The following is a 13,439-nucleotide window of genomic DNA, read 5'->3' as shown; positions in this document are numbered from 1 at the left end:
TGGGAAATTGTGATGAGCTTTTTTCACAATGTTTTAAGACCAAATGATTCATCATGAAAGTAATTGGCAGACGAATTGATAATGAAAATAATCGTAAATTGCTGCCCTAAAAGAGTTTAGTCTGTGTGGCCCACAGCACTTAACCTAATGTTAGTTCGTTATGAAGACTGTACAACAGATTTCTTTCAACAGATGTTAGACTTTGTTTGCTTCAAATGTTTGAAAACCTAAAAAGGAATGACTCACAGGCAAATAACACACATGGAAATGGTTATTTTAAAATGCGCTCGAGTGAAAATAACAGTTTTAGATCAGATGCAATAAAAAAAAAACATGACATCCCAAGTTCACTGCATCTATTTTAGCTGCGATCATGATGTGATAACAGCCTGTCGGTGACAGTTGTGCAGAGGCTACAAAGCAAACGCATAAAGACGTGAACAAACAAGTTTATTAATGTCCTCTGCTGATTTTGTTTCTTTTAATCTTTCGTAGCGGGCATTCTCTCCAGAGGGACTGAGTGAGATGTGGAATGAAATGGTAAAAGATGAGGAGATAACATTCAACGGAGAGGAGTCAGCTCACCCAGGTATGCCACTGACCACTGTTTTTTTGCTGCCATCTGTTTGTGGTGGCCTGGTACAGTTTAAGTCACTGTCTAAAGATGATACATGAGCCAGGGTTATAATTTTAACCTTTTCTGATGGACAAGAAGGTTAATGTCAGAATGTCTTGTGGTTATTTCAGAGGATTGCACTGACTGCTTTGGAACTCAGAAGAAGGATGAACCCAACGACAAAGAGAAGAAGGAGGAGGAGGAGACGTCAACATCAGTACATCACTCCATCATTGAGACCTGGGACTGGGGACGGCAGCCAGGTGAGAGTGCTACCTGTCCTGAACAAGGTTCAGATGTGTCTGGCTACAAAATATCTCGTCGTGGCCTACTTCCACTACGACTCCGCTGCCCTCTTCTCCTGTCTTGTTATTTTACACCTTTCTGCTTCCAAGTAGGGTAATTAATACCATGCTGACAGCAGATGGTTTCACAACACCTAAATGTCGACTAGATACAGTGATACTGACCGTTTCGACACATGGTCAGCCTCTCTGTTTATCAATTTCACGTCCGCCAGGCCCCGCTGATATGTGCGTGTTTTGCTGTCACGTGAGTTGTGGAAACTCTGAAATGACTTGCAGTCCGAAGGTCTCCGTGGTTATTTTTACCCCTCCGAGTGTAATCTTGGTAGGCGTTATAATGTGGCCCAGCATGGGGGGGGCGTCTCTCAACCTAGTTGTGTTTACTAGCAGGACAGGGTGGGACGGTGTTGTGGTGGTGGGAGATAAGTGTTGGGTGGGGGTGGGGGTGGGGTTGGGGGAGGGTCTACATGCCTACTGAATGCAATCTTCGCTAGTAGCTTCTTGGCTGCATCTCTCTTTTTTATTTTATTGAGTGAGTCAGGGAATCACGATGGTCTGATTGTACAGTGAGTGTAACTGGATCGCTGCATGGACGAGTGCTCTGTCATTGATGCTTAAAGTTCAAACGGCACACTTCCTGCTTTTCCACTGAGTGGTCCAATATCAGGAACATGTTGATCTCAGCAGTCAGAGTCCAGACACTACCTATTGTTTTGAGAGCCGGATGGTGCAGTGACAGATGACAGATTTGCTCTGATTCTCAGTACTGGATGTGTTTTTACGCTTTTTCATGCCAGATACTTTATAATTTGGAAGTTCTCTAGCACAAATAACTTTTGAGCAATTGGTGATGTATAATAAATAGTTGGAGACTTTGTCTGAGTGGGATACATATCTGTCCTGACAGCTGAGCACAGCTGACTGTAGTGTGGCTCATACAACCTCAGGCCAGTCTGGCTTACATAAAGCTTAAGTGGATTTCAGACCTGCTATTTTGGCCTTTCTCGTCTTCCCTGCAGCGCTACTTTATAGACGCCTAATAAAGCATTTTCTCTTGAACTGAATCAGAACAAAGGACTGTTTGTGATGAAGGCCAGTGGGGGACATCTTGAATATTCTGTTTTTATTATGAAACATTCACGACTACGAGCAATAAGCTGAAGTGTCAAAGAAGCCTTTCTTGAAACACCATGCTGTTCGTGTCATGAGGGTGATGTATGTTTCATCACTTATTGCAGTGTACCTAATTTTAAATCTGTGGTTTATTTACCTTGGTAAACAGAAAAATATAGAACATTCTGTGGACATGATGCATCATAAATCAAGTGGTGTTGTACACTGGAATTTCTCACTTTTATACAATACCTTGAAAACATAGATAATGTTCAATACCACAGGGAAAAAAATGAGGAGAAAACATTGAGAGCATTCAAATTAAGATTTTTATTAAAAGATAAATATAACAAGGCCTGTGTGTTACGAGCAATAGCATCTAAGTTAATTCAGATCCATAGTCAGAAGAGTGGGTGGGGGCGGGCCTATGTGGTATTGAAAATGAGTATTGAAATTGTTTCAAATATTCAGAATCTATCAATATATCAATGTTTTTGACAACAGTAAAATCAAGTCAAGATAATTTAGATTAACCCTTAAAGGTCAACTCCATCAGTTTTACACATTAAAGTGTGTTTTCAGGTCTTGGGGAGTACTACTGCACACGTGAAAAAGTAGTATAAAGTCTTTTTTTTTGGCTCCAGGAGAAGCTGCATGTAATTTAAGTAGCATTGTGGGTAATGTAGGCGCCAGATTTAAAAGCTGTCCACTGGTCGAGGCACTTTTATAACACTGTTGGACTCATTATAGACAGTTTTAAAAACTGCCTCGATACAGCAGAACCAGAGACATCAGCTTTTCCATGTAATGCCTTCTGCTTCCTTTTCACAACCTGATACCTACATTACCCACAATGCAACTGAGTGACATCACTGTCCTAAAGTCCAACTTTTCCTCTACATGTATTAAAAATTTAGCCAATTTGCTTACATCATAATAATAGAGATTAAATAACAACATGCCAGTGGTCCATATAGATATCTTTGTAACACTTGCTCTTTTTGCACTCAAAATAAAGTGTAATAATCATGTTTGGTTTTTTTAGAAGTATTTATAGTTCCATTATGTTTATGTCTTCATTGCTCTTTCCCCGGTGCATTTAGATGAGACGGAGTTGAAGGACTGTCTCTTGGTCCTGGTTGATGACCAGCAGAAGCTCTCGGCTCAGATGGCCAAAAGCACCCTGTCTGCCCAGCGTCTGCGCCAGCGCCTGGTCATCCTGGAGCGCTACCTCATCTCTCTGAGCCACAGCATGATGGAGGAGAAGTACAAGGTCCGCTGGAAGACGCCCCCCAGCCCACCACTGCCTGCCGCTGACAATAAGAGGTAAGAGGAGCCAGTGCAGTTATAATGTACAAAATACAACCTCCTGGAATGTACCTACAGGACTGTTCATGCTTGTTTGACTTAAACCCAACAGCTGGTAGTGTAGTCCCTGTGGAGGCCTCTCTAACACACACAAATGCATCTTGTGTTAATCCCTATGTATTTTGTCTTGTGTTTATTTTGCTGTGTTTCTTCAGCCCTCGTCCGGCCAGTAAAGGCGTTGAAGGTTTGGCGAGAGTCGGCTCCAGGGCGGCTCTCTCGTTTGCCTTTGCTTTCCTGCGGCGGGCCTGGAGGTCAGGTAAGAATGACCTGAGATACTGACAGTGAAGATGTTTTGTGCCCTTGGCAGCTGGTGTCATGGTAATGGAGCTCAGCTCAACAGCTGTTAATGAATGTGTTGCATGTTATGCAACAGGCTGCTCATAGTAAACAACCCAACATATTTCTCAATGCTTTGTTTTTAGCCTTAGCATGTGATTTTGGCACGAGGAAGGAAAGTTTATGGCTTGTTGGTGACAAAAAAAAAGCCATCAGTGTTGAATTCGAATGAGATTGTACAAGTGATGTACAGTTAAAACACCTGTACATCGTTCACACTGTCAGATTCTGTCTAATGATAAACAACTCTGGCTGTGTAAGTTAAAAAGTCCCTCGTCGTTAGCTCGACAAGCAGAGATGCTGTTTTTGCTACATGCCCTGATGTGAGGCTGAGAGCTTCCTGTCCACAGGGACTGGGTGGGAACAAAGAGCCGGCCTCTTCTCTGTAGCCTTCCTGTAACATGAGCAACACACACACACACACACACACACCCGCATACTGACAGTTAAGCCTCTCATCCTCGGTGTAGTTGTATTCCTGGAATACACTGTAAGAATAACAGAACTGTAACAGTGTGTTCTTTCACCTGCTGAATGAATACATGTACAAATCCTGGATGTTATGAGGATGACGAGGACCATTTCATCTTTTTTTTTTTTTTTATTGGGACAGCGGTTCATATAAGAAGTGAGGACCATTTAATCTGATTGGTTACTTGAAGCTTAAAGGTTACTTTCTGTAAATGCATGCAAGGTTATAATCACACTCGTCAAGCATCTCAGAATCAATAAGTGAAGTATAAATAGCTCTAGTTTTCCTTTTGAGGAATGCAATTGAATAACGAAGTCAGATTTTAACCAGATTTTAGTGAATCTGCAATAAATGTGTCATATGCTTATTTGCATTAACTGCATTTTAGTTCCAGATTTAGGGAAACATGAGAAAATGGTGTAAACTAAAATCATGTAAATCCTCCTTTTGCCCTCGTGTTTGGCTTTTGGCTGTTTTTTGGCTTTGGTGTGTTGCGTAGCCGTATATAAAACAGAAGATGTGTTTTACAGGAGACGATGCAGATCTTTGCAGTGAACTCCTCCAGGAGTCTCTGGATGCCCTGCGTGCCCTGCCAGAGGCTACATTGTTCGATGAGGGAACTGTATCATCGGTGTGGCTGGAAGTCGTTGAGAGGGCCACCAAGTTCCTCAGGTTTGTTATTTACAGATCAGCTGCTTATTCTGCAGACCTTGCTTTTGTCAGACGATATATCTTCCCAGAAGTAATTGTGATAAACCACATTCTTGTAATTTTAAGACAATTTTATGCCACTGATATAATGATAATATAATAGCATAGTAATGCAATTATAAATTTTCAAAGAGCAAATAACTTTTAATTGTTAATATTAAGTAATTGGAACTGGAAAGTGAAAAATAATAAAAATGCTCTGTTAACATAAATTGCTTATAAACACAACGGGCAATTCATCCATGTATCGGTAAGTAAATAAGATAAGAAATGGTTTATAAGCTGATAACATAATTATCGTGACAGGCCTAATAGTAAGATGTGTTGGATATTCCTTTTCTTGGTCCTCATGTCTCGTCTTCTCTGGGAGCAGCGATGTTCATGGAAGTGCCAGCACCAAAGGCAACATTCCTCTCCAGGACCAGCACCTGGCCCTGGCCATCCTGCTGGAGCTGGCTGTACAGAGGGGTACTCTCAGGTAACCAGATACTCTTAATCATTGCTGATTTGCCTATGCTGATATCCTCCTGCAGCTGAAATACAATGATTTTGTCACTGTGTCTTTTTCCAGTCAGCTGCTGTCTGCCGTTCTGCTGCTGCTCCGCCTGTGGGAAAGCGGCACCAGAGAGATGGACAACGAGCGCTCCACCCAGGGAACCAGCGCCCCTCTGCTGCCCCTCCTGCAGCGCTTTCAGAACATACAGAGCAGCAAGGAGGAGCCCGTTCCTGAAGAGGAAGCAGAGGTGAACATCTTCTCTCAGTTTTTCTTTTTTGTGTTGCTTAAAAACAGAACAATGAGAGAAACCTCTCAAACAGATTTTCATCAAATAAAGGTCTGTTGCTTGGAAACGCCTGTCTTAAAATACCCCTGTTGTCCTCGATAATTGTTGATAATCAAACTGATAAGTACTTTGTGGCTGATTGCTGTGATTTGCAGATCCTCACATCCCCTCTGAGTCCAAACGAGAGTTTCCTGCGGTACCTGACCTTGCCTCAGGATAACGACCTGGCTATTGACCTCCGGCAGACAGCTGTGGTGATCATGGCTCATCTAGACCGCTTGGCTTCCCCCTGCAGCCCCCCACACTGCAACTCCCCCACGTCACACAAGGTGACAACTCCTTTTATCAACTGGAAATGCTTGGATTATTAGTCGTCTCATTTTTTTAGGTCACTGACGCTTCTCCTTTCTTCATTTAATGCTTGAGTTGTGTGCCTGTTTTTCAATCTTTGTGCTATTTATATCTGGGCTGTGTACTCTGTGTCCTGTGTGGATCCTCCTTTTGGAAAAACAGCAGATTAAAAAATATCGTGTATTAAATTCATGTCATCCTTTCATATTTGATTATGGTTATGTATTTCTGCCTAAGGAGAAATCATAACCACAATGGCAGACAGTCGCCATGTGACTGACTTTGTCTCCCTCTCTGTCTCGTTTTGTTCCAGGGAACCTTGCAGGAAGTGATCGCCTGGGGCCTGTTGGGCTGGAAACTTTATGCCAATGTTAATGGGCCCATTCACTGTAAAGCCCTGTCAAGCCTCGGAGTCACACAAGTAGTCTGTTCAGAAAAGGGCTTTCTCATCCTGTCCAGCAGTGGCGCAGTTTACACCCAGAACTACAAGAGCACAACCCTGGTAAGTTCTCTAATGACTACTAAAAAAGTAGCAGCTCTGTGTCTGCTGCAGATTGACTCACTGAGTTATTTTGTTGCAGGCTCCGATGTTAATCCACGGTCTGAGCTCCAGAAAGATCTTGAAGCTAGCAGCTCATCCTGACGGGCAGCACTACTTGGCCCTGTCATCCAACGGAGAGGTGTTCTCGTGGGGCTGTGGCGATGGAGGCCGCCTTGGACATGGAGACACCACGTAAGCAATTAGAGAATACACCGATCTGATGCTTGATTTTCATCATTTCCACCTTGTTCTTAATATGTAAAGGAGTTTTGCAATTGTGTGACTAAAATATAACTAAATCACATTATGAAAAGAATGTAACCAAATTGAATTGCTCAAACAGATACTTGACCATATAGAGGAGAAATCTGAGAACACACCTGGTATAATTTTTTTGAATTAAGATGTACTTGAAAGTCATATGTTTACATTTGTATGTTTAAACATTAGATAAAAAAAGATGTATATTTTGATGGTGTGAGATCAAAGAGTCAATTGCCCGTTGAGAGGTCCTACAGTTGAAGAATAAAGGTTGGAAAAAGGTTGCACAGTGCCCCTTTAAGAAAACCTAAAACAATGCTTAAGACATTAATTATTGCTTTTCACATTGATAGGAAAGCTCCTTTTATCCATCAGAATCATCAGTCTGCTTTATCTCCATGTTTTCTTTATTTAAGGTATCTAGAAGAGCCTACAATGATCGCAGCCTTCAATGGTAAACAGACAGGAAAGCACGTGGTACACATTGCGTGTGGGAGCACATACAGCGCTGCGATCACTGCAGATGGAGAACTCTATACATGGGGCAGAGGGAACTACGGTCGACTGGGCCATGGTAAGATCCATCAGCTGTGAACTGCTGGACGCAGCCTCAGTTGGAAATATAGCATCTTTTTTTCTGTTTTATTACTGTCTTCTGGCTTTGTTTCTAGGCTCCAGTGAGGACCAGACCACACCCATGCTGGTGACAGCGCTGAAGGGACTAAAGGTGATGGATGTGGCGTGTGGAAGTGGTGATGCACAGACGCTTGCTGTGACAGAGAATGGTAAGAACATGAGTCTTTTGGCTTGACTTCAGATCGTAAAATCCATCAGTATCAGAACTGAAGTATTTTTATTCACCGTGTTTCAACAGGTCAGGTCTGGTCCTGGGGGGACGGAGACTACGGTAAACTGGGCCGAGGAGGGAGCGATGGCTGCAAGACGCCCAAACTTGTGGAAAAACTGCAGGACCTGGACATAGTGAAGGTGTGCTGTGGCAGCCAGTTCTCAGTGGCCCTCACCAAAGATGGCCAAGTGTACACCTGGGGGAAGGGAGACAACCAGCGCCTCGGTCATGGCACCGATGAGCACGTTCGCTACCCCAAGTTGCTCGACAGCCTACAGGGTGAGTTCACTGTTATCTCACATATCTATATTGTCTTCAGAAGCTTTTAGAATACGAAGAATGATGTTTGTCGTTGTGTTTGCATTCAGGAAAGAAAGTTGTGGATGTTGCTGTGGGATCTACACACTGCCTCGCCCTCACTGACGATGGAGAGGTGCACAGTTGGGGCAGCAATGATAAGCTACAACACTTTGATACACTCTTTTCTAACAAGAAACAGCCTAAGGCACTCCCAGGGCTCAACTCCAAACACATAGTGGGAATCTCCTGTGGTCCAGGACAGGTAATACTAACTGTGATTAATTGTTTTTAAATGCTTTTATAGATGAGCGCAAAACATTCAGTGACAATTAGTGGTTGTTTGTTTTCAGAGCTTCGCCTGGTCCTCGTGCTCAGAGTGGTCTGTCGGGCAGCGTGTGCCTTTTGTGGTGGATGTTTGCTCCATGACCTTTGAGCAGCTCGACCTACTCCTGCGACAGGTCAGCGAGGGGATGGACGGCAGCTCAGACTGGCCTCCCCCACAGGAGAAGGAGTGCATGGTGGTGGCCACACTCAACCTGCTCCGGCTCCAGGTAGAAGACACCCTATCAACATATATACAAATGTTTGCATCTCCAATAAGGCTGTACTGAAAAGTTCAAAGCTTAAAGGTTTTTATGACATGTTTATTTATTTTGTTTTTCTGCATAGTTGCAGGTAAAGATTAGGCTACACTATTATTAAAAGTATTATACTATTTGTAGGATTAGATTGCTTGCGTAAGGATTGTTTTCTGACGCATGTGATCCAAACATTTACAATAACTGAGTGCTGTCAAGTCCAAAAGTCATAATCATTTATTTTGATTTGATCCACATTTGTTGCCGTTTCAATAACAACATTTTCACTGCGGTCAAAAGACTGTTTGCTTTCCCACTTGCTGCACAGAAAGGGAGGCGCATATCTGTATTTACGGGGCAGTCTAGACGCTGTCTAACTGCACCATAAATGCCATTTATATAACCACAATAACAAAAAATCAATTTCAGCTCTGTTTTAGTAAATTATTTAAGTCGTTACAGAGAAAGAGATAATATTTATTCACATTCGCTTGGCGCTACATCAAGACATCATCACTTTCTTGCCAACAACAAAAGATGGTGAGGAAATCGCCAGTTTGGTTCAGTTATATTCATTAAAAAATGTAGATTTAATAGAAAATAGACTACCTCACTAAATCCAATGAGTCACTTTATTCAAACTGAAGATTTTGGTGGAGGATTTAAAAACATTGTTAGGGTGATGAGGTCATTACAGTAGATATGATAACAGACATTTTAAGCACACCACACCCTTTTTTATGCCCAGTTTCAACACAATTGGGCTTAATCATTTCTAAAATATTGCAACAGTGAACTCGGGATCATAATGTCTTTCTAACCTCCCTCCTCAGCTCCATGCAGCCATCAGTAACCAGGTGGATCCAGAAGAGCTGGGACTGGGTCTTGGCAGCGTGCTCCTTAACAACCTCAAACAAACAGTGGTAGTACTCGCGAGCAATGCTGGGGTGCTCAACACTGTGCAGGCAGCTGCCCAGGCAGTTCTTCAAAGTGGCTGGTCGGTGCTGCTGCCCACTGCTGAGGAGAGGGCGAGGGCGTTATCCTCACTTCTGCCTAATGCTGGTGAGTGCAAATCAGAACATCTGCTCCTGCTGATTAAACACAGTAATGGACACTTAATAGTCCATTAACTATAATATGCAGTCAAAAAATGGTCGGCACTGGAGGCATTAGGTTGGTAGGTTTCATTTTAAAAAAAATTTTTTTCCAGCATCTGGAAATGAAATGAGTGTGAGCCCTGGACGTCGCTTCATGATCGACCTGTTGGTCAGCAGCTTAATGGCTGATGGAGGGTTGGAATCTGCACTAAATGCAGCCATCACTGCTGAAATACAGGTCAGTGTGTTAAATGCATGAGTCATCACTTGTCTCTCTTTTCATTCACTGAATTTCAAATGATTAGTTTTCCCCAAGCTCTGGGTCAATGGGCAAATGTGATTTTTAGACGCACTTAATGTACAGTTGGAGTCCTTCAGCTAATGCAGAATATTAGACGTTAAAATCGTCTGCATCCATGTCCCTGAGCACCTAAAGTAAGCCTCTCACTGGATACATATGAATCACAATTTGTAATTCATTTTAATGACAGGACATTGAAGCCAAGAAGGAGGCTCAGAAAGAGAAGGAGATCGATGAGCAGGAGGCCAATGCTTCCACCATGCACCGCTGTCGCGCCATGCTGGATAAAGACCTCATCAACACGGGGATTTACGAGTCAGCGGGGAAGCAAAGCCTGCCTCTGGTGCAGCTCGTACAGCAGCTGTTGAGGTACCTGCTTTTTGCCTGAATCATGCTACACCTATGCCACTACAAAGAGTAACCGCTTGCTGTCTGATAGCAGATTTATTTACTAATTTGGTTTCTGCAGGAACATTGCCTCCCAGACTATCGCAAGGCTGAAGGATGTTGCTCGGCGGATCTCCAACTATTTAGAGGCGGAGCATGTCAGCAAGGAGCGCTCTGCGTCTCTGGACCTGCTGCTGCGCTTCCAGAGGCTGCTGGTTAGCAAGCTCTACCTGGGTGTCAACGGCACAGAGAACGTCAATGGATACAGTAAGTCGTGTATTTCAAGTCTCTAGTCATGCAGATAAGATTAACTGACTATCAAGTTTGAAAATGAGCTCTAGATGAATATGAATAGTATTTAATCTCTTTTGTTTTTGCAGATCCGGAGCTTCTGGGTGTCGGTTCCTTGTTAAAAAAGTACATTGCCCTGCTGTGCACTCACATTGGAGACATCCTCCCAGTGGCAACAAGCATCGCCTCTACGGGTCGCCGGCATTTTGCTGAAGTCTCTCGTGTAATCGAAGGAGATCTTACTGGTAATCCCTCTATCATTGTGCTGATTGTTTTTTTGCTGCATGCATACCTTTCAGGACCTTGTGGGACAGTTATGGATGTCTTGCTGTTTCTTATTCGACAGGAGTGCTTCTGCCTGAGTTGGTGGTGTCCATCGTCCTCCTCCTCACCATTGATGCAGGTCTGATGCAGGAGACTGGTTCTATCCCACTCCTGGCTGGACTCCTGGAACACCTCGACCGTTTCAACCACCTAGCGCCAGGACATGAAAGGGATGATAACGAGGATCTGGCCTGGCCAGGCATTATGGGTACAACACCAATTTTATCTTACAATTAGTAGAATCCTACATTTTCTAAATTTGAGGGGAAGATGTAATGTTCAAATGTAACTAGCTGTTTTTCTGCTGTGGCAGGATCTTTCTTCACAGGCCAAAGTTCCAAGAACAATGAAGAGGTTTCCCTCATTCGCAAGGCTGACCTGGAGAACCACAACAAAGATGGCGGCTTCTGGACTGTGATTGATGGAAAGGTCTATGACATCAAGGACTTCCAGGCTCAGTCCCAGTCGCTAACAGGAAACAGTATCCTGGGTAAGCTTAAAAATCTTTTCTTGGAATCAGATGTAATATAATTCGTCAGAATACATTTGAACCTAATGTTTCGATCAGACATTGGAGGAGATGACGGGATAAAGCCGGATCTTATAGCATTTTTGTTTTCCTCCCTCTACAGCCCAGTTTGCAGGAGAGGACCCGGTGGTTGCTTTGGAAGCTGCTCTGCAGTTTGAGGACACCAGAGAGTCGATGCAGGCCTTCTGTGTGGGCCAGTACATGGAGGTACCGACTATCCCAATACACATTTTCCAGGTCAGTTTTATTCTTCATGATTGGTTTCAGTTTTTGATATTTTGATGTTTTACCATCTGCAGCCTAATCAGGAGACGGTCACCACTCCAGACCTCAGCAGTCTCTCGTCCCCGCTGATTGACACAGAGAGGAACTTGGGGCTGTTGCTGGGTCTCCACGCCTCCTACCTGGCCAAGAGCACCCCACTGTCCCCCATGGAGATTGAATGTGCCAGTGAGTTCATTACTTTAACGCTACCTGGTTTGAAAATCAAAATGTGTCTTTTCCAAACTCTGCATTTTAATTGGTTTCACTTGTGTCTTTTTTTGCACAGAATGGCTCCAGTCCTCCATTTTCTCTGGGGGTCTGCAGACCAGTCAGATCCACTACAACTACAATGAAGAGAAGGATGAAGACCACTGCAGCTCTCTGGGTACAACCACTCCAGACAAGGCCAAATTGTACTCCCGTAGAATAACCCTCAGCGACCATGCACAGCCTTTCCTGCAGGCCATCGCTGACAACAACACTCAGGACCACACTGTGAAGGTACAGTCATGGCAAAAATGACTCAAGCTACACAGGAGCCATGAACCAGAAGGATGCAGTCATGCATTCATGTCTTGTTTTATCATCACATTATAGGACTTCCTGTGCCAAATAGAGCGTTGCTGTAAGCAGTACCATCTTATTACACCCATCACCTTCCCCCCGGAGCACCCTGTGGAGGAAGTCGGCCGCCTGCTGCTCTGCTGCCTGCTCAAACATCAAGACCTTGGTAAGCTAGCAGCTGGTCTCAGACAGGCTGTTTGACGAGGAATTAAGAGCTAATTTTAGCTCACTTTGCTATTGAAATTGACTCTTTGTTCTAATTGAAATCTTTTCTTTCTGCACTTCCTCAATCTCCAACATTATTATAAGCAGCTCTTCCCCTCTGAAATGATTTACGCTTGCACAGCAATTTAGTGTGAACTCTCTTCCTGTCACAGGTCACATTGCTCTTTCACTCGTCAGTCAATGTGCCTTGGGTGTGGACCAGGGGAAACAGAGGTCCCTCCCTAAATCTGTGATTGACGTGTGTCGTATGGTGTACCAGGCAAAGTGTTCTTTAATTAAGGTATGATTACTGCTTGTATGCTTTTCTTAGTGGAGAATGTTGTGCAGGTAATACTTGGCATACTAAGGAGAAACAAAGAGAATCGGGCCTTTTTAATGTTGTGTTTGCTTTGTCCCGCTTATTTTAGACCCATCAGGAACAAGGTCGCTCGTACAAGGAGGTTTGCGCCCCTGTCATCGAGCGTCTGCGCTTCCTGTTCAATGAGCTGCGTCCGGCTGTGAGCAACGACCTGTCTATAGTGTCCAAACTGAAGCTGCTGAGCTCTCAGCCACGCTGGAGGAGGATCACGCAGAAACTCATCAGGGACCGTAGGAAAAAAAGAGGTGGCTTTTTTAAAACATGGTACACAGTAACTGGGTTTTATTTTCTCTGCATCTAAGCTGTGTCTGAATTTAAATGTATTCTGTTTTTAGTGCCTAAAAAGTCAGAGTCTGCTGACATAGAAGAGCCAAAGCTGGAGAATGAAGGGACCAATGAAGAAGAACTAAATGTCCACATTAGCCCCACACCTGCAGACAGGAAATCACCCACTAGCAGGACATCCAAGGTAACATTTCATAAGATGGCTGTTCTCTGGTCTGTTGGCAGTTTTGACA

The 13,439-nt window shown here is 43.6% G+C and overlaps 1 protein-coding gene across 3 annotated transcripts in view; it reads left to right on the top strand.

The window, feature by feature from the left end:
* Nucleotides 1–13,439, top strand: part of herc2 (HECT and RLD domain containing E3 ubiquitin protein ligase 2) — a 42,514-nt gene that overhangs the window by 2,511 nt on the left and 26,564 nt on the right. For 2 of the 3 annotated variants that reach the window (XM_073477266.1, XM_073477265.1), the window contains exons 3-31: nucleotides 496–589; nucleotides 748–879; nucleotides 3,138–3,360; nucleotides 3,558–3,658; nucleotides 4,741–4,882; nucleotides 5,295–5,399; nucleotides 5,493–5,664; nucleotides 5,859–6,032; nucleotides 6,368–6,556; nucleotides 6,636–6,787; nucleotides 7,273–7,430; nucleotides 7,528–7,641; nucleotides 7,731–7,982; nucleotides 8,072–8,265; nucleotides 8,354–8,554; nucleotides 9,415–9,643; nucleotides 9,792–9,916; nucleotides 10,170–10,348; nucleotides 10,449–10,633; nucleotides 10,747–10,902; nucleotides 11,004–11,189; nucleotides 11,295–11,471; nucleotides 11,614–11,717; nucleotides 11,810–11,960; nucleotides 12,061–12,275; nucleotides 12,372–12,504; nucleotides 12,716–12,843; nucleotides 12,971–13,166; nucleotides 13,257–13,390. In XM_073477266.1, coding sequence (XP_073333367.1) covers nucleotides 496–589; nucleotides 748–879; nucleotides 3,138–3,360; nucleotides 3,558–3,658; nucleotides 4,741–4,882; nucleotides 5,295–5,399; nucleotides 5,493–5,664; nucleotides 5,859–6,032; nucleotides 6,368–6,556; nucleotides 6,636–6,787; nucleotides 7,273–7,430; nucleotides 7,528–7,641; nucleotides 7,731–7,982; nucleotides 8,072–8,265; nucleotides 8,354–8,554; nucleotides 9,415–9,643; nucleotides 9,792–9,916; nucleotides 10,170–10,348; nucleotides 10,449–10,633; nucleotides 10,747–10,902; nucleotides 11,004–11,189; nucleotides 11,295–11,471; nucleotides 11,614–11,717; nucleotides 11,810–11,960; nucleotides 12,061–12,275; nucleotides 12,372–12,504; nucleotides 12,716–12,843; nucleotides 12,971–13,166; nucleotides 13,257–13,390 — 4,701 coding nt within the window. The remainder of the gene's footprint in view (nucleotides 1–495; nucleotides 590–747; nucleotides 880–3,137; nucleotides 3,361–3,557; nucleotides 3,659–4,740; nucleotides 4,883–5,294; nucleotides 5,400–5,492; nucleotides 5,665–5,858; nucleotides 6,033–6,367; nucleotides 6,557–6,635; nucleotides 6,788–7,272; nucleotides 7,431–7,527; nucleotides 7,642–7,730; nucleotides 7,983–8,071; nucleotides 8,266–8,353; nucleotides 8,555–9,414; nucleotides 9,644–9,791; nucleotides 9,917–10,169; nucleotides 10,349–10,448; nucleotides 10,634–10,746; nucleotides 10,903–11,003; nucleotides 11,190–11,294; nucleotides 11,472–11,613; nucleotides 11,718–11,809; nucleotides 11,961–12,060; nucleotides 12,276–12,371; nucleotides 12,505–12,715; nucleotides 12,844–12,970; nucleotides 13,167–13,256; nucleotides 13,391–13,439) is intronic. The other variant, XM_073477267.1, reaches the window with a different exon arrangement.

This window comes from Pagrus major, chromosome 11 (assembly GCF_040436345.1).
Source record: "Pagrus major chromosome 11, Pma_NU_1.0".
Classification (NCBI taxonomy): Eukaryota; Metazoa; Chordata; class Actinopteri; order Spariformes; family Sparidae; genus Pagrus; species Pagrus major.
This window is presented reverse-complemented; position numbering and strand designations above follow the sequence as displayed.